Source organism: Pleurodeles waltl, chromosome 4_1 (assembly GCF_031143425.1).
Source record: "Pleurodeles waltl isolate 20211129_DDA chromosome 4_1, aPleWal1.hap1.20221129, whole genome shotgun sequence".
In the NCBI taxonomy this organism is placed as follows: domain Eukaryota; kingdom Metazoa; phylum Chordata; class Amphibia; order Caudata; family Salamandridae; genus Pleurodeles; species Pleurodeles waltl.
The window spans coordinates 498,619,329-498,639,293 of record NC_090442.1 but is presented as its reverse complement, the minus strand read 5'-3'; the positions used below and the strand labels follow the sequence as shown (position 1 = coordinate 498,639,293).

Here is a 19,965-nt window from a genome sequence, read left to right as displayed (position 1 = left end):
CCATAATGAAGTCAGCGCGCGATCGCGCGCTGACGTCATTATGGGGGGGTGGGGGGGGGGGGGTCGGGGTTGGAAGGGGAAGGGCTTCCCCTTCCATCCCTGACTTTGGGGGGTGGGGGAAGCACACAGAGGGAGCGAGAGCGCTCCCTCTGGGCTGTGTGCCGAGGACGTAGTGGTTACGTCCTCGGCACAGCAGCACTGTGCCGCAGGACGTAACCACTACGTCTGCGGCACAGAAGGGGTTAAACTACATTATGTACATACGTATTCACTCCATTGCATGGGCACTATTACTATAATACACAACTCCCACCTCACCCTCTGCGGGGAAAACAATCTAAGATGGAGTCGACGCCCATGCGCAATGGAGCCGAAATGGGAGGAATCCCTCGATCTCGTGACTCGAAAAGACTTCTTCGAAGAAAAACAACTTGTAACACTCCGAGCCCAACACTAGATGGCGGGATGTGCACAGCATGTGAATCTGCAGCGACTAATGCCACGAACAGATGTACACTGGGTAAGTGACATTTTCCATATTGTGCATATATAAACCACCTTTAAATATCAGGGCAAGGGCTATTTTTGACTGGTTTAGGAATAGTTGTCTAATTGTCAGAGACTCAGGTTTGTAAGTAATTCAGCAAATAGTTTTGGAATGTTTAATTTTAATGCACTGATCTTTGGTTGTTTTTGGAGTGCCAGGAAAAATAAAGAGAATTCTATTGATATTGTAAAAATGAAAGTAATAATGCAACTGAAATCTGCTTTAAAATTGTTGTAATAGTCTTCTAAGTTTCTTAAGTGTATATTTTCTGCCTCAGTGAGATCGGGTAGAGTGGCTACTACTTTTATTTTCTACAGTTTTTTTCTTTGATAACATCACTGATCAAGGTTAACGATCCCAGGATGTCAATAGTGAAATATAATATGACCTATAAATATAGTTGTGCAGTCATATAACAATTGGTGTGTGGGGTGGTACCATCACTCACACCATGTAAAGTCACAAGTAGGTTATGTCGCCCCTCCCTACCCAATCCTAATAAGTAGCATATTAAATCATGAACATATAATTCATGCTATTGCATTTTTTCCTGTGTATTTGATATAAAACTATGTATCTAACCAAAACCATAATGGCAGGTGTTAAATTTGTGCAGTAAGGAAAAATCACATGGCAAAGTCCCCCTGAATATTGAAATATGTTCCCATGCCTTAAGTAATGTAACATGACAACTGTGAGGCAGTAAACATTTTTCTCATGTGAATTTCATTCTACTGGGGTCCTAAAGTAGAATTTTGTATCAGCTGTGCTGTGCAGTGAAAGTGTGTTTATTAGTTGAATTGCTCAAACATGTTTCATTGGGCTATTTGTTTTCACTGCCATCGTGCACTTTCGTAATATGTATGACTACATACACATGCTCTGCATCAATCAGAGCCTGTCTTTACACCCGCCATTGTCAAAGTCACTCAACGGGGCACCATAGCCGACACACCTCTAAGCGCTTTCCAAGAATGCACAGAGGACTGAGGCATGATGAGAGCTCCTTTTTCCACTTCTGTCTTCAGTGCAGTGCAATGCTCAAAAGCCTCACTGACCCATTCAGTGTCTTCAGAATCGAGGATGTAGCTATCACGTGTCCCAGACCCTTGGCACAGCATCCAAGAGGCACAGGAGGAGAACGGAGGAGGAGAAGGAAGCTGCTGCTCTTCCTTCAACACCAGGCCAGCTTCAACAAAAAGAGCTAGATGTCTTCTACTCTAAACCTTCAGATATTGGAGAAGAGTTTGCAGGCATTCAACTCCCAGGGAGGTTGCACTGTCAGAATGGAGGCCCATACCTCAATAGCGCCGGCATTTCTATCTCAAACCTCCAAAAGACCATATGCAGATTCACAGCACCACTTGCGTGGGAGGTGGAGATCGAGGGCAGAGCAAAAGGCCCTTAGGCATGCTCTGTCACAAGCTCAGCGTCAAGCAGCGTAAAGGATGCTGACCCTCATCATGCTCCCACTGGTGCTGAAGATTCAGCTGCACTCAGGATGACGCCAAACAACATTGCACAAGGACACTTTAGATCTGAAGTTGACGTCGAACACTGAACACAATTCAACACCGAAAACAAATGTGAAGTCTCCACTGAAACGGAGGTCACAAACCTTGAAGGGTTCAATACTTAGAGACTAGGAGACATCCTGGACGAATGGCAACAAACACGTTTCATTCATCTTGACAACAGGAGACTTATTGCCAAGACTACAGCACTAGGACTTCTTAAAAACAAAAACCAAAAAAGGGCCTTTACAGACAGAGGACAGCCCCACTCACCTCTGCATTTGCCATCACCAAGTCCAAAGCGGATTAGACACAGCCACTAGCCCTTCATGCTTCTCACCACTGCTGCATACATCTCCTCCACTGCCCCCTCCCCTACCACTGCAATCTGCACCATGGAATTATTGGGACCTGGACACCTGACCAGAGAGCACTGATTATCCTTTAGATGCAGGACAAAGAACCTTGTAGGCCTTAAGGGTGGAAAGTTCAGTGGCAGGATTATGTAGTTGATTCACAGGATGACCCAAACATCAAGACTTATCCTATAAAGCCATCACCGCCGGGTGATACCACATTCTATCATGCAGTTATTTAGAGGGCAGCATCACACCATTAGGGAGAAATGCTCACTATAGAGGGTGGAAGGATTTTTTTATTAACACCGTCAAAAACAGGGAGGTCAGTTAGCTACTTGCCTATGCTTGAAAGACTACCACAGTTACCACATATAGATAAACCAAACCTGTTGAGGGTAGTAATATCTTGCATAGAAAAAACAAAAGTACAAACCTGCCCCTAAAGATCCATCCAACATTAGAGGAGTAAATGTACTGGATTCACTAGTAGCCCACACAGCTCTTAAAAGATCTTCCACTCATACTACTGGAGATGCCACTCCTGAAAATAAGGAATCCAAAGGGATAGATGCACTTGGTTAAAGTGTGGGTTTTGAGGCGGCTACACATGCGGATCGCCAACTTACTGGGACTCCAATAAAAATAGGATAGGAACCACTTGGAGGCTATAGTGGAGCTGCTTAAGCATCATTCGGAAGAATATAAAAAGAAGGGAGAAAAAACTGTTACTGAAAGAAACTACTTGGCTATGCCAATATCTGGTGTGCTTTTACACACAGCAGCTACTAATATTAACACTAGTAATTCTTCCTGTGTAATGCTTGGAATTCGTTGTCAGGTTTCCGCCCCTAGGTACAACAATACCTCTTAAATGTGTCATTCAACAGAGCATTTATTCAGCCCACAGGTTTATCAAATGCTAGAAAATGTAAAAAAAAAAAAAAAAAAAAGACACTGACATCACTAAATCGGGGGTGCCGTGCAGTCCCCTACAGCAAAGATCCCTTTTTGTAGGCCATACACTTGAGGTAGTAACAGTTTAGGAATTCCACGAAAATACCCTTTTACAAAGTGTAGGAGAAGACCTTCATGCTTTCCAAGGCAAAGCTAGCCAAAAATTTCACTGAGGTTCTTACAAAGGCAATGGTAGAGGGAGACCAAAGAAAGCTGTGATTACAGATTTATAACTCTACACTTACTTGAGTGGCTGTATGGGTGTGCGAGTGGTTGTATGGGTGTGTGAGTGGGTATTTGTGCTTTTTTTTTTTAAACTGGAGCTTGGATTTGCGACTCTTCTGCAGGGCACATGATGCGCTGATCCATAAGTAGATCTGTGGAGCCTCACACGCTAAAAAACATTTTTGGATAATTTCTTGCCCATGATGGGTCCCTCACAGACCCCTCCATCATTCTCATGGGTTCAAGGTACCTCTACCCTGATCCCATCTATCACTTTTACATTTTATTTTCCTCCTAGTAACTGAGTCCCAATGCACGAAATGGCAGCTGCAGCTTTCCTCTCATGTTGCAGCCAGCCAATAATGACAGTGCTGTTGGCGCATGGTCCTGCGGATCCCCTGCAATGGAGCTGTATATCTAGATACCATGAATCTTTTTTACTTTAACTCTAACACCAATACTACTGAGCAGATTTACACCAAGTTACAATAAGCACTCTTTCTGGACCAAAATCCAACTTTCTTCTAACTCTGGTGTAATTCTGTTTTGTGGTTCGGGCTGTAAGCATGTCTAAAATCCCAATGGGAAATAGGATACCAAAACTCATTTTGTGACCCCCCCACCCCCCCCACCCTTTTTTTTTTTTTTTTTTTCTTGGCTCCCGCTTGACAGACCACCCCAAAATCTTCCAGACAGCAGCTGAAGTGACTGGCAAACTAGTTTTGAAAGTTCTGTGACAAATGAAGTCTGTCTGTGAGGGAGCTTGGAAAATTAAAATAGTATTTGGGTGATTGCTGTCTTGTTTTTTTTTTGTGACCATTTTGTCTGGTACTCAGTCTGTGGAGGTAATTGAGGTGGAGGGCAGTGGAAATTGCTGTTCTGTGTGGCTGTGCAATACATATATAAAATTGTGCTATTTAGTTCATTTGGCTATAGATAGACTGTATAGGTTGTTGTTTCTGTTTGGGGCTTGTTAAGAATATTTTTCATGGGGGTGGTTTGGTGGGTTGGGCTGGACGAATTGTCAACAGGAACGTGGCATGTCTTACATCCTGAGCACGTCTTTATAAATTCTGGAATTAATTACACGCAACAGTGGTCTTTTGTAGGAAAACATTTAGAATGACCTTAAGTGATTAAAATGCATCCACTCTAATGATGGAAATCCGGTTAGGAACTAACTCCGTCATACCAAACTCCAAATTTTAAATAAGTTCTAGATTTTTTACATGATTTCATTGTTTAGAGGTGCCTTTGACAACATGAAATGTGTGTGGCTTAGTGGCATTTCTTCCACATTTCGGCAGGTTAAAGTTTAAGGTTCCTTTGAGTTTGTATTTTGGGTTGAAGTGTGACCAGAAGATACGATTGAGTGCTGGCTATCTGTCAGTAACAGCCCACGATACAGTTTTCAAAGTTAACGCAGCGACCACAGAACTTAAAGGCACTCTCGCTTTTGGGGTGCAGCCTCCCCATTTAAAGGGCACTTTCCATGCTGGGACACAGGGCATAAATCGGGTGGAAGGTTGGTGGAAGGTTGTGTAGATGAGATTTATGCCTATAAGGGGCTTAGCATATACAAACCACAAGTTGAAAGAGAGCAGGTGAGAGAGGTAGGTGCTACAAAAAAAAAAAGAGCATTGATAAAACCAATATGTCTTGCCTACGCAAGAGCTGTTGAGTTGGCCAGTATGTTTTAGCCACGTTGTACATCAGGGTGACTGTTGTTCAGCATAGCTAAAGAATAATAGGGTAAACAGTGTTGTAAAGTGGTGTAGAATTGAGTGTTGTGAAATGCCGTGAATTGTAGCGTGGAAATACGTGGAGTAGAGTTGAGTGAGGTAAAGTGTCAGAGTGGTGTAGAGTGGAGTGGCGTAGAGGGTGTTGTATAGAGTAGAGTAGAGTGCCATAGAGTGGAGTAGTGTAGAAGAATGGAATTGGTATAGAGTGTTGTGGCGAGGTGAGTCATAGAATCGAGTGGAGTAACGTAGCATGGAATGGAATAGAGGGAGTTGCGCAGAGTGTCAGAGTGGAATAGAACGTCACAGAGTGGAGTAATAATGTAATGTTGTAGAGTGTTTTGAGTAAAGTGGTGTTTAGTACTTTGGCGTAAAGTGCAGTGGTTTAGAATAGAATGGCATACAAGGCAGTGGCATAGAGTGGTGCTTTGTAGTGTTTAGTGGCTTAGAGTTCAGTAGCAGAGTGTTCTGGGTTGCAGAATAGACTATCAAAGTGCAGTGGTGTATAGTAGAATTGTATAGTAGTGTGGCATAGAGTGCATTGGTGTGGAGTACAGTAGCGTAGGGTACAGTAATGTAGAATAGAGTGCAGTGGCGTAAAGTGTTGTAGAGTATAATGAAGTGCAGTAGTGTAGAGTGCATTGGCGTAGAGCACCGTGGAGTGGCATTCAGTAGATTGGTTCAGAGCACAGTGGAGTGGTGCATTGTAGAGTAGATTAGAGAGTCGTAGAGTGGATTTGTGTTGTGTGTAGTGGTTTAGATTAGAGTGGCCTAGAGGGCAGTGGCATAGGGTAGAGTGGCGCAGTGTAGATCGCAGCAGAGTAGAGTTCAGTAGCAGAGACTGTCGTGTTGCATAGTAGACTATCGTGGAGTGCAGCTGTTTATAGTAGCATGGAGTGGTGCAGAGATGCAGTGTGAAGTGGAGTGGAGTTGTGTTGAGTGGTGTGGAGTGACGAAGAGTGGCATATGCATGGTGGAATATATATGGTGTGGTAGCACACTGCCATTACAGACCATACATCTTCAGTTGAAATAACTATTATATTTGCACAGGCATACAGTTTCACTGATAAGAGTATGCAGCGCGCAAACGATAATGTGTGGAAATGCATCACCTAGTGTATTGATTTTTGATCCTTTTAAAATATTTCTTTCCACTACACTTCAGAATTACAAAAAATATGCTTTTCTTAGTCTGAAATATCTGCACAGTTCATTTACAGACATTTACATTTTGTTGTGTGGTAGGAAAAAATAACATTGTACAGCCTTTCTCAAGCACTCCCCCACTAGCCAGCATAATAGTCACATAGGTCCTCTTACTTTGAAGTCGGTGAAAGAAAAGTAAACACCAAGCTCCCTGGAAGACAGAGCCTGACAGTTGACCTCTGCCTTTGAATGCACAGTGAATGTGACAAGATAAGAACAATATTTAAAGTCCTGTTTACCAAAATACAGTACTAGTGGAAAAATACAATAAATAGAGGATGGGCAAGGGGAGGGACAGACTGAAGCTAGACAGCCTAAAACAGATCAAGCCAGCAAACAGAAAGCAAGCAAATGTGAGTTGCAAACCACAAAGTCAATGGTAAACAGTGGGTGGAATGCTTTCCCAGGGAAGCTTTCCAAATGTCCCTAAGGTGTCATTAGCAAATCAGACAGCTGTGCTGTCTGGTAGGTTTTTGGGCTACTAAGAATTTAAATTTTATTGGTGTGAGGTTCTTGTACCTTAACGTCAGATAGCAAAAAATGAACATGTGGTCATGCAGATTTCTAAATCCTTTCACTGGTCGAATATAGTGGATTCCAATATATTAGCATACTTTATCCTGAATAGATGCTGGAAATAAAAGGATTGTAGAAATTATGTGATATGTCTATCTTATTGAAAAGAATGAATCATTTCAGTTAATAAAGTAAAACTTAATTCTGCAGGAATTCCGACAGAAAGTGATGTTGGGTACTCCTTTCCTGGTCATTTGGTTGGTTGGTTTCATAGCAGACCTTGACATTGATTCCTGGCTCATTAAAGGACTAATGTATGGTGGCGTGTGGGCTGTGGTACAGTTTCTTTCAAAGTAAGTATTTTCAATTAAACTGTCTGATCCATTAAAAACAATTTTCTTTATTGTTTTCCCCTTACTAAAAATGCTGTTGAATTTATAACTCAACACTGCTATTTTGAACACAGTAAAGGTGATTGATTTGGCTAATGTTTTTTAACAGTTTCCTTCTTTGTGAGTTCTAGGATTTACCAGTTTTTGCAAGGAGCAAAGATGCAGACCATGTTTTGTTGACATATTCAGTGTGCAGACTTTACTGTTAGCATTGTTTTTCCAGATTTAAAGGTTTTCTACCTTGGCTAGATGACAACAGACATTTAAAAGTAGTAAGGAGGCATGGTGAAATCTGGATTAATAGTTACGTTGCAAAGATGTACATGTAAGGCAGAATGGATAACCTGCACCTATGAAAATCAAATTAACTGTTTGATTCGCTTTATCCTTTTCATGAACCTTTCACTACTCGTTCTGAATAAAAATTATTTTTGTTCCTAATGGTGGGCCTTGAACAACCCCACTTTCCTTTCAGTTAAGTTGTTTAAATATTTTGTCAGCCATAACAGTAAGAACTCGGGTAGTTGGCCGTGGCCATTACCTTACGTCTGGCTGGAGTTTTAACGTCAGATGGTGATGAATGGGAGAGGGCTCTGGCCCACAGACCTAAGAATGTAGTTGTTTTTGAAAGGAGAAAAGCACTGGAAGCCCCCCATGATTTCCGGTTTGGTAGCCTTGCAGGAGCAGTTGTCTCTTGGTCTAACATGGATGAAAGAGTTGGATATGAGTAATTGGTTTCCGGATCACACCTCTTGAACTTAAATTAATGTTTGGATCTGTGCTTAACCCCAATCAATGCTATTTAGAGCTCTCATTTATTGATGAAGGGCCAAAGCAAGTGTTCACATAGTTTGGGGGCAATGGGTAAAACGGAGCGCCCTTACCATTGCCTCCTCCAATCCCATGCTGTCTCCTGCAAAAATGCCCATGGGTTTACAGTTTCATCCTTACTGATCTTACAACCACTCTGGAAGCCTAAAATGAAAATTGTAATTTGACAACTGTCTGAACAAGGTAAACTTTAAGAGTAGGCTAGAAAGTCTGTGATGGGAGGGGGCAGTAAAATAGTCCCATCAACACAACAGAATGACCAAAGGATGGAAGAAAAAATGCTAGGTACCACAAACACAGATATTAGTCTCCAAACCATTGGTGACATCCAAAACTGCCCTAGAAAACACGATTAGGGAAGTGAGGTTAGATGTGACCATGCAAAGGCAAGACCTCTGTCACGAATTTAACTGGGTGACGGAGGCTGAGGGCCATGTTGTAGAGCTCGAGGACGAGGTGAAATGGATGCGGACCACAGCTGAGTGAATTACATCCATGTCCCACTTATTGTAATTTTAGAGGCAGAAGCCAAAGCTCACAGAAATAACCTGTGAATTGTGAAATATGTGAGAGGGATCTGAAGGTGAGACCCAAAGAATCCAGATCCCCAGAGAAGACCTATGTGCCTGTTTTGTGATTGAAAGGACCCACAGAGCTCTATCAAAAAGACCACCACCTGAAGTTCCCCGCAGTTATTAGTTGCCAGATTCCTCAATTAAAGAGGCCAAGTCAAAGCCCTAAAGATCGCCAGGGTGGAAGAGAGATACATATTTAATCTGCCCAGAATATGTTCTTTTTGCATTATACAAAAACAATGGGAAGTCCCTGGAAGGGGTAAAGTTCAAAATGAGAATAATGATGTACATTATCCTTTAATGTTAAGACTCAAGGTTATATTCAACTCAAAGAAGCTGCATTTTGATAACGCAGAGTCTGCCTACAACTGGGTTGTGGAAAGAAAGGAGTTGAGAATGTGAAGCTGAACCCAATGTGAACCCATAGCTGAAGGATCGGCTAACGGACGCTCCACAACACAAACAACGAAGAATCGTTTGTTTGAAAGGAGAATGAGAAACTATCCATGGGGGCAGGAGATGATGGAGAGAAATGCTAATTCTCATAGTTTTATTGAATAGCAAATCATGATTTTATTAAAACATTATGCATTAACCTTTATTTAATACTTCCAAGCAGCAAACACTTTGAAGTTCCAAACTACAATATAATATGGCTCTTAAAGAATAAACAGAACATTCAGCCCATTATCCCCCCAACATTCTATATTCGCCCCCTTTTGGAGTTGCTCTCTGATTATCCAGTCTGCCTTTTCTTCCATAGTGTCCAAAAACATTCTCTAAGAATCTGCAATTTGAAAAAAAAACATAACCCATATCTAAAAGTGAAAACTTCAATCATAGAAAAAAATACAGTATTATTAATATTTGAAACAATTCTCTTCTACAACAAATATAATTTCTTCATTCATACACAACCAAAAGCCTCCTCCAACCTGATCCCCTTCATTTTATGAATCTGGGAAGGGAAGGAAGGATAATGCTAGCCTCCTTGTCTAATAAAATCACAATTCCCTATTCATGAAAGCTATGAGAATCTGCATTTTATGGCAAGAAAGGAGGCTAGCATTATGTGTGTTCAAAGCCTCTAAAAGCTAAACTTGAAACCTGCTCAACAGGTTTAAAATAGAATTTCCTGAATATTTAGGCATTTACCAATCTGCCCCTTTCATCACCTTTTTCAATCAAGGTCCTGCTTTAAAATCCCTGGAAGCCATTGCACCTCTTATTGAATGGGATTTAAATCTATCAATATCCACACAAGCCTCTTTCATAATTTCCTTCATCTATCTAGCAATTGTAGCTACTAAAACAGCCTTATGCAGTTTTACATAAGGAACTAATAACTGATTCACACCTTCTCTCCTGAATTCTTGCATCTTATGTTCATATACCTTCACGTAATCACCTACACAATTTCAGATAACTCAAGTTTCAGATAAAAAATGGAATGCAAAATTCTTAGTCCTTCTCCATCGCTTGAAAAACACTCCATCTGATTGGTAGAATCTGCTAGCAATGTTCAAACCTGACCATCAGATACTTAAAAAACAAAAACAAACAGGCAGAATAAAGTTGCTAACTTCCATGTCAATTCTGGCCAAGTCTTGAACAACTTTAAAACCAACCTGACATACCAAAGACTTTCATATTGTGACTTAGAAGGTCTCCTTAGGTCCATTTCTTTCATCACTCTATAGATCAAAGGAATCTTACCACTAGATAATCCATTCAGCAAAGAGTGACCTGCTGCAACTGCCCGCTTATAACAGTTAATGGTCCTGTAGGAAAAATCTTTTGATAGCAAATCTGCCAAAAACGTTTTTGAATCTGCCTCATCAGCCGCCACAGGATTCTGAGCACCAACAATCCTAGATATTCCAAGCTCCTTTATCTTTATTCCTGGTGCCTATGTGTAAGGAAATGCCTCCTTGGCATGGTTGCCCCCTGACTTTTTGCCTTTGCTGATGCTATGTTTACAATTGAAAGTGTGCTGAGGCCTGCTAACCAGGCCCCAGCACCAGTGTTCTTTCCCTAACCTGTACTTTTGTATCCACAATTGGCAGACCCTGGCATCCAGATAAGTCCCTTGTAACTGGTACTTCTAGTACCAAGGGCCCTGATGCCAAGGAAGGTCTCTAAGGGCTGCAGCATGTCTTATGCCACCCTGGAGACCTCTCACTCAGCACAGACACACTGCTTGCCAGCCTGTGTGTGCTAGTGAGAACAAAACGAGTAAGTCGACATGGCACTCCCCTCAGGGTGCCATGCCAGCCTCTCACTGCCTATGCAAGTATAGGTCAGTCACCCCTCTAGCAGGCCTTACAGCCCTAAGGCAGGGTGCACTATACCATAGGTGAGGGTACCAGTGCATGAGCATGGTACCCCTACAGTGTCTAAACAAAACCTTAGACATTGTAAGTGCTGGGTAGCCATAAGAGTATATGGTCTGGGAGTTTGTCAAACACGAACTCCACAGCACCATAATGGCTACACTGAAAACTGGGAAGTTTGGTATCAAACTTCTCAGCACAATAAATGCACACTGATGCCAGTGTACATTTTATTGCAAAATACACCCCAGAGGGCACCTTAGAGGTGCCCCCTGAAACTTAACCGACTGTCTGTGTAGGCTGACTAGTTCCAGCAGCCTGCCACACCAGAGACATGTTGCTGGCCCCATGGGGAGAGTGCCTTTGTCACTCTGAGGCCAGTAACAAAGCCTGCACTGGGTGGAGATGCTAACACCTCCCCCAGGCAGGAGCTGTGACACCTGGCGGTGAGCCTCAAAGGCTCACCCCTTTGTCACAGCCCAGCAGGGCACTCCAGCTTAGTGGAGTTGCCCGCCCCCTCCGGCCACGGCCCCCACTTTTGGCGGCAAGGCTGGAGGGAACAAAGAAAGCAACAAGGAGGAGTCACTGGCCAGTCAGGACAGCCCCTAAGGTGTCCTGAGCTGAGGTGACTCTAACTTTTAGAAATCCTCCATCTTGCAGATGGAGGATTCCCCCAATAGGGTTAGGATTGTGACCCCCTCCCCTTGGGAGGAGGCACAAAGAGGGTGTACCCACCCTCAGGGCTAGTAGCCATTGGCTACTAACCCCCCAGACCTAAACACGCCCTTAAATTTAGTATTTAAGGGCTACCCTGAACCCTAGAAAATTAGATTCCTGCAAACTACAAGAAGAAGGACTGCCTAGCTGAAAACCCCTGCAGAGGAAGACCAGAAGACGACAACTGCCTTGGCTCCAGAAACTCACCGGCCTGTCTCCTGCCTTCCAAAGAACTCTGCTCCAGCGACGCCTTCCAAGGGACCAGCGACCTCTGAATCCTCTGAGGACTGCCCTGCTTCGAAAAAGACAAGAAACTCCCGAGGACAGCGGACCTGCTCCAAAAAGACTGCAACTTTGTTTCAAGGAGCAGCTTTAAAGACCCTGCAATCTCCCCGCAAGAAGCGTGAGACTTGCAACACTGCACCCGGCGACCCCGACTCGGCTGGTGGAGAACCAACACCTCAGGGAGGACCCCCGGACTACTCTACGACTGTGAGTACCAAAACCTGTCCCCCCTGAGCCCCCACAGCGCTGCCTGCAGAGGGAATCCCGAGGCTTCCCCTGACCGCGACTCTCTGAAACCTAAGTCCCGACGCCTGGAAAAGACCCTGCACCCGCAGCCCCCAGGACCTGAAGGACCGGACTTTCACTGGAGAAGTGACCCCCAGGAGTCCCTCTCCCTTGCCCAAGTGGAGGTTTCCCCGAGGAAGCCCCCCCTTGCCTGCCTGCAGCGCTGAAGAGATCCCTTGATCTCTCATAGACTAACATTGCAAACCCGACGCTTGTTTCTACACTGCACCCGGCCGCCCCCGCACTGCTGAGGGTGAAATTTCTGTGTGGACTTGTGTCCCCCCCCGGTGCCCTACAAAACCCCCCTGGTCTGCCCTCCGAAGACGCGGGTACTTACCTGCAAGCAGACCGGAACCGGGGCACCCCCTTCTCTCCATTCTAGCCTATGCGTTTTGGGCACCACTTTGAACTCTGCACCTGACCGGCCCTGAGCTGCTGGTGTGGTGACTTTGGGGTTGCTCTGAACCCCCAACGGAGGGCTACCTTGGACCAAGAACTGAACCCTGTAAGTGTCTTACTTACCTGGTAAAACTAACAAAAACTTACCTCCCCCAGGGACTGTGAAAATTGCACTGTGTCCACTTTTAAAGTAGCTATTTGTCAATAACTTGAAAAGTATACATGCAATTGAAATGATTCAAAGTTCCTAATGTACTTACCTGCAATACCTTTCAAACAAGATATTACATGTTAAATTTGAACCTGTGGTTCTTAAAATAAACTAAGAAAAGATATTTTTCTATAACAAAACCTATTGGCTGGATTTGTCTCTGAGTGTGTGTACCTCATTTATTGTCTATGTGTATGTACAACAAATGCTTAACACTACTCCTTGGATAAGCCTACTGCTCGACCACACTACCACAAAATAGAGCATTAGTATTATCTATTTTTACCACTATTTTACCTCTAAGGGGAACCCTTGGACTCTGTGCATGCTATTCCTTACTTTGAAATAGCACATACAGAGCCAACTTCCTACACTATGATTCATTGAGAAGCTCTGAAGCGTTTCCCGGAAGTCCATCAAATCTTCTAGATTTCCTGATATCTTTCAAACTAGAAGGTTGAGCATGCCAGATTCCACAAATGGATGCTCTTCCCCTTCTGTTCCTACCAACATCCCTTCACAAGACTGAATTAAATAAGGTAAGGTATTTCCACAGCCAACTCCTTCACGATTGGAAAACAAATCAGTGGTACTCAAAAAAAAAAAAAAAAAGTTGTCACTATAGCTATTTGCCACCTCTGTCTCCTGACCTGGACCAACATCCTATGAATCATAGCAAGGGGGAGGAAAAGCATAATGTTTTAGACCCAGCCAACTCTGAGTGAATGCATCCACTGCCAAAGCTCCTGGATCTGGGCTCTAACTGAGATATTTATTCTTCTGACACATTAGACCGGATGTAAACAAATCTACTTCTGTTGGACCCAGGCAAGATTCTGTCTTCTGAAAATAATCCTCTCTTAAATTCCACTTACTGACATCTCTCAAATTGTGAGAATTCCAATCTTCCACAAGATTATATGGCTTGCTTTCTAGACTTGCCTACTTCTTTAACCCTATACTAGAACTACTCCGCCCCTCCCTCCATTGTGGAGATAGGCTACCTTGCTAGAGACATTTCAGACCACTTTACCTTCGTAAAAACAGGCATGTGATGATTACCTGGAACCTTGATGCATAGGCAGTTAAAAACATGCAACTTATGGCCAGCCTATTAGACACTGCCTCTTACTTGGAGTAGAATGAGATCAATGGCCTACTGTGGGAGGACTCCAAAATGATATTTGGGTACAGGACTCAAAACAGCCATAAAAAGAACACCAGAGAGGGGAAACACTTGTCCTAGAAAAAAGGTTAATTTACCTGTAAAACGCTATGGCTGATCTACCGACGCCACAGAACTCTGACATTTAGAACTACAGACTACAGAAATGAGTTGGAAAAATGAAGTGGGGATAAGGCTGGCCATCTTTTAGCTAAGCCAAAGGGAAGAGTAGGCCAGATGGGTAGGGGAAATCCGTGTTGGAAATGAAATGTCGGTTTTACCTGTCCCAGGCGTCAAACAGATGTTTACTTACTACTGTAAGAGTCTGAATGATGCCACAGATTTAGGGGAAGATGAGGAAACAACTACCTTCCTAGAAAAAATATGTTCCAGGTACAAGCATTGCAAAAGACAGGGATTCAGTAGGAGAGAGGCCATTGCATTCAATGAGGAGACACTCTACTGAACTGCAAAACAGGAATGTTCTTGGGCTGAACAGTCTCCTAATGGAGCTGTTTAAGCGTATGTTGTCCCTCCTCAGCTGGGTTCCATCTGCTCAATATATTCATTGTGTTCCAGGGGACTGTAGATCTGTAGATATACCAGGAGTCCTTAAGCTTGCTCTGTCTACTGTTCTACATGAAGAGAATAGATCAGACTGAACTTTGACCGCATTCATAATTGGGTTGAAAAATTGAGCTAATCCTTGGTGATTCTTTCCCTAGACACTGAGAAGGCATTTGATGTAATTAGTCATATCTTTCTCCAGTGTTAAATAGCTTCAACTTTAGGCCCTGCTTTCAGAAGTTTGTTAGTTTACTATATAAGGCTCTAACAACCACAGTAAAAATGACTGTCGTCTTCTCACCTGAATTGTATCTGGAGAGAAGACCAAAACAGGGATGTTACCTCTCTCTGCTTCTATTTGCCTTATATATAGATCTGATGGCATGTTGGGTTTAATGTTCTCTTCACGTTTCCTGATTTGATTCTTTAGATTGGACAAAGGACAAAATCTCACTGAATGGTGATGATATCCTATTTATGCATAAGATTTCCCTATAATGATCCCTGCAATGTTGTTCCTGATCCAGACATTTGGAAATTACTTAGCTATCAGATAATGGGAAGGCTAAGGCTACCATTTTCAAGATGTATGACTGAAGTACGAAAGGATGCAACTGTACCATGTCATCAAATTTGTTTCAGTTCTTGGAGATTGAAATAGAACTCCAAGTAAGGCTGCATTTCTGGAATGTAATGTGGAAGGGCTGCTTTCAGCATTCTGTGTGGGAATAGAGGTCCATTCTGCTATCTCTCTGAACGTGCATCCAAACGCTTAATGGAGTATCCTCATAACTTATTGTGGGGAGAGAAGGGGGATCCACAAGAATAGTAATGCAAGCCAGCTATAGAACAATGTATGCAAAGGCATTAGCACTACTTAACATAAAATTGTACAACTAGACCAAATTTAAGTGCCAAATAATTGGGCTTCAGCCCAAATGATGACCCCCACCTCCATATATTCAGACCGAGTGACATATGCAAGAGGTTTATCCACCTCGGGTCCGTCCTATAAAGTTTCAGGATGATCTGTCAAGTGGGAGTCGATGGGGGGAGGGTGATGGGTGGGAAAGGGGGTCCCAAAATGTGTGTTCCCCATGCAGTTACCCGTAGGAAAATCAAATCAGTACTACAGCCAAAAAACCTGAACGGAATTACACCAAATTTGGCTGAAAGCTACATATTTACCCAGGAAGTGTGCCTTTTGTGATTTTGTGTGAATCTGTTCAGTAGTTTTTAAGAAATTAATGTTGAAAATGTATAGATAAATCAGGCTGCAGTAGTAACGCAGGACCAGCAGATCAAAAGAAAAGATCTGATCAACTGTCTCACATCAACAAAGATGTTTGTCAGCTACTTTGGTACTCTGGGACTGAGTCCCTATGTCCTGGAAAAAAATAAAATAAACATAACCTATGGGAGGGAAGGGTTACCCTGATTGAGGGATCCCCCGGCCTGAAGCAAAAGATGTCATTTGGGCCTGATATATATATTTCAGGATAGGCGCATGGGGCCTTCTTTCTGAGCCATATAATGGCCCGGGGACCCCATCCCCCAGGTCCGAATCCCAGGCACAGTCCCGGGTACTCCATACCCCGGTATACTGTGCTAATCCCTGATCAGAAGAGCGTGGGCAGGGAACAGAATGGTAACTACCTGTCGACGCTCTCCCAGGAAGAGAACATAGGTTTGCTCCAACCCGCTGGTACAAGAAATAAACACTACTCCGGCTGGGCAGGAGCAAACAAGTGCAGCTGGCTTCTACCTACACCCACAACCGGTGCTGGAGGATTAGCCAGCGGGCCTATGCTCCCTCCCAAACCCCACCCCCCCCCCCAAGGGGACAGAGTGGAGCACCCACAAAAAAGTGAGGGATTGCTGGCTCCCGGGGGTGCACAGAATGGGTGTTGGCTGGGGCCATGGGCCTCTTCCAGCTGCCCCCAACATTGGTTTGAGGTGACTTAAAAATATTAACCTGTGTGTGTGTGTGTGTGTGTGTGTGTGTCTGTGTACATACATATATATAGATAGATTTATTGAGTGTCTACCACTCAATTCATATTCACTGTTTCCAACAGGGGCCACCTCATAATGCCCTGAGAGGGCATTCCATTTGTATTTTCTGTCCCTAGTAGTGCCCCAAGAATTGTTTTTATTGTTCTTGGGGCTGCGAGGAGTGCAGCAGCCCCTCTAGCAAAATTTAAAAATTGCAGTAAAGTCTCTTGAATGATTGAATGCATGACCACAGGAGAGTTTATAATTTTTTTAAATATTTTTTTAAAAATTACTACAAGCTGGAGCTGAATGGAGTGTGGGGACCCCTTTTGATTTTTTTTTTTTTTTCTAGGGATGCACTTTGTAGCTTGAAGAATGTTAAAGAAAGACTTGAATACACTTTTAGTGTTTTTAATAAAAATGCTGTATTATAAATATTTTTGTAACTATTGCTATGGGGATGCTTTGAATCGTAGTTTTCGACACATTATTTGGTGACTTTTTGACAAAGCCAAATCAGCATGCTTACCCTTTTGATAAAACCAACAGGCATGCCTTTTATGTTTTGGTGTTTTGACCCTTTGACAAATCAAGGGGGCCTGCCTTACTTAACTGCTTCTGTGCCTTGGACGAGGTGACCTCGTCCAAGGCTACAGTTCCCGTGCCCCCTGTGCACACCCTTCCCCCCCCCCCCCCCAAAAGCGGGGATGGAAGGGGAAGACCTTCCCCTTCCACCCCCGACCTCCCCCCCCCCCCCACCCCCCCTGTGACGTAAGCGCGCGCTGATTTGTCACAGGGGGCTCTGCTTCCAGCGCGATTGAAAGAGAAATGCTCAGCATTTCTTTCAATCACGTGGGGGAGGCGCGGAGGGGCTTCAAAGGGAAGGAAATGTATTTCCTTCCCTTTGAAGTCTCTCCCAGGGTTTCAAAAGCCAGATTGCTTGCAATCCGGCTTTTGAAACCCCACTAGACACCAGGGATTTTTTTTTTTTTTCCTGAAAGTGACAAAAGGGAGCGACCCCTTGGGCAAGGGTCGCTCCCAGGGGAGGGCATTTTTGGGGGAAGGCCTTTTCTGCCCCCCGGGGGGGGAGGGGGGCAGAAACCTCTAGGCACCAGGGATCATTTTATTTTATTTTGGGGAGCGACCCCTTAGGCAAGGGTCGCTCACCTAGGGGACAAATTATATTTAGGCCATTTCTGCCCCCCTTGGCACTACCACTAGACACCGGTGAGTTTTTTTTCTTAACGTGAATTTCACGCAAGGGGAGCGACCCCTTAGGCAAGGATCGCTCCCTGCGGGGGGGGGGGGGGGGAATTATTTTAGGCCATTTCTGCCCCCAGGAGGGGCAGAAACCTCTAGGCGGCAGGCAATTATATATATTTTTTTTTGTTCTTTTGTTTATTTGTTTTTTTAGAGATGGGGAGCGACTCATTAGGCAAGGGTCGCTCCCCTGGGGGGCAAATTGTATTTAGACCATTTCTGCCCCTCTTGGGGGCAGATTGGCCGATTTTAGGCCAATCTGCCCCCAAGGAGGCAGAAACCACTAGGCACCGGGGATTTTTTTTGGCGCCAATGTCACGCAGGGGGAGCGACCCCCGTAGGCAAGGGTCGCTCCCGGGCCGGGGGGGTGTGGGGGGGGTCAAATTTATTTTAGGGCATTTCTGTCCAAATCCCCACCCCCTGGGCCGGCTGAGCTAGAGGCCAAAATCCACAGGTAGAAACTTTGCAAAAAACACCTCTGTTTTCTGTGAAAAAATGTTGTGTCCACGTTGTGTTTTTGGCCATTTCCTTTCGTGGGCGCTAGGCCTACCCACACAAGTGAGGTACCATTTTTATCGAGAGACTTAGGGGAACGCTGGGTAGAAGGAAATTTGTGGCTCCTCTCAGATTCCAGAACTCTGTCACCGAAATGAGAGGAAAAAGTGTTTTTTTGGCCAAATTTTGATGTTTGCAAAGGATTCTGGGTAACATAACCTGGTCAGAGCCCCGCAAGTCACCCCATCTTGGATTCCCCTGGGTTTCTAGTTTTCAAAAATGCGCTGGCTTGCTAGGTTCCCCCAGGTGCCGGCTGAGCTACAGGCCAAAATCCACAGGTAGGCACTGTTTTCTATGAAAAAATGTGATGTGTCCATGTTGTGTTTTGGGCCATTTCCTTTCGTGGGAGCTAGTCCTACCCACACAAGTCAGGTACCATTTTTATCGGGAGACTTGGGGGGGAACGCTGCGTGGAAGGAAATTTGTGGCTCCTCTCTTGATTCCAGAACTTTCTGTCACCAAAATGTGAGGAAAATGTTTTTTTTTTATTTTTTTTAGCCAAATTTTGAGGTTTGCAAAGGATTCTGGGTAACAGAACCTGGTCAGAGCCCCACAAGTCACCCCATCTTGGATTCCCCTAGGTCTCTAGTTTTCAGAAATGCCCAGGTTTGGTAGGTTTCCCTAGGTGCAGGCTGAGCTTGAGGACAAAATCTACAGGTAGGCACTTTGCAAAAAACAGCTCTGTTTTCTTTAAAAAAATGTGATGTGTGTACGTTGCGTTTTGGGGCATTTCCTGTCGCGGGCGCTAGGCCTACCCACACAAGTGAGGTATTATTTTTATCGGGAGACTTGGGGGAACGCTGGGTGGAAGGAAATTTGTGGCTCCTCTCTGATTCCAGAACTTTCTGCCACAGAAATGTGAGGAACATGTGTTTTATTTAGCCATATTTTGAGGTTTGCAATGGATTCTGGGTAACAGAACCTGGTCAGAGCCCCACAAGTCACCCCATCTTGGATTCCCCTAGGTCTCTAGTTTTAAAAAATGCACAGGTTTGGTAGGTTTCCCTAGGTGCCGGCTGCGCTAGAGACCAAAATCTACAGGTAGGCCCTTTGCAAAAAACAGCTCTGTTTTCTGTCAAAAAATGGGATGTGTCCACGTCGCGTTTTGGGGCATTTCCTGTCGCGGGCACAAGTGAGGTATCATTTTTATTGGGAGACTTGGGGGAACATAGATTAGCAAAACAAGTGTTATTGTCCCTTGTCTTTCTCTACATTTTTTCCTTCCAAATATAGGAGAGTGTGTAAAAAAAGACATCTATTTGAGAAATCCCCTGTAATTCACATGCTAGTATGGTCACCCCGGAATTCAGAGATGTTCAAATAACCATTGCT

General features: G+C 44.0%; 1 protein-coding gene across 1 annotated transcript in view; it reads left to right on the top strand.

Moving 5' to 3' along the window:
• The window catches only part of ZDHHC17 (zinc finger DHHC-type palmitoyltransferase 17), a 217,794-nt gene that overhangs the window by 107,475 nt on the left and 90,354 nt on the right, over positions 1-19,965 (top strand). Inside the window, exon 9 of the mRNA XM_069228795.1 lies at positions 7,274-7,416. Within this exon, the coding sequence (XP_069084896.1) occupies positions 7,274-7,416 (143 nt within the window). The remainder of the gene's footprint in view (positions 1-7,273; positions 7,417-19,965) is intronic.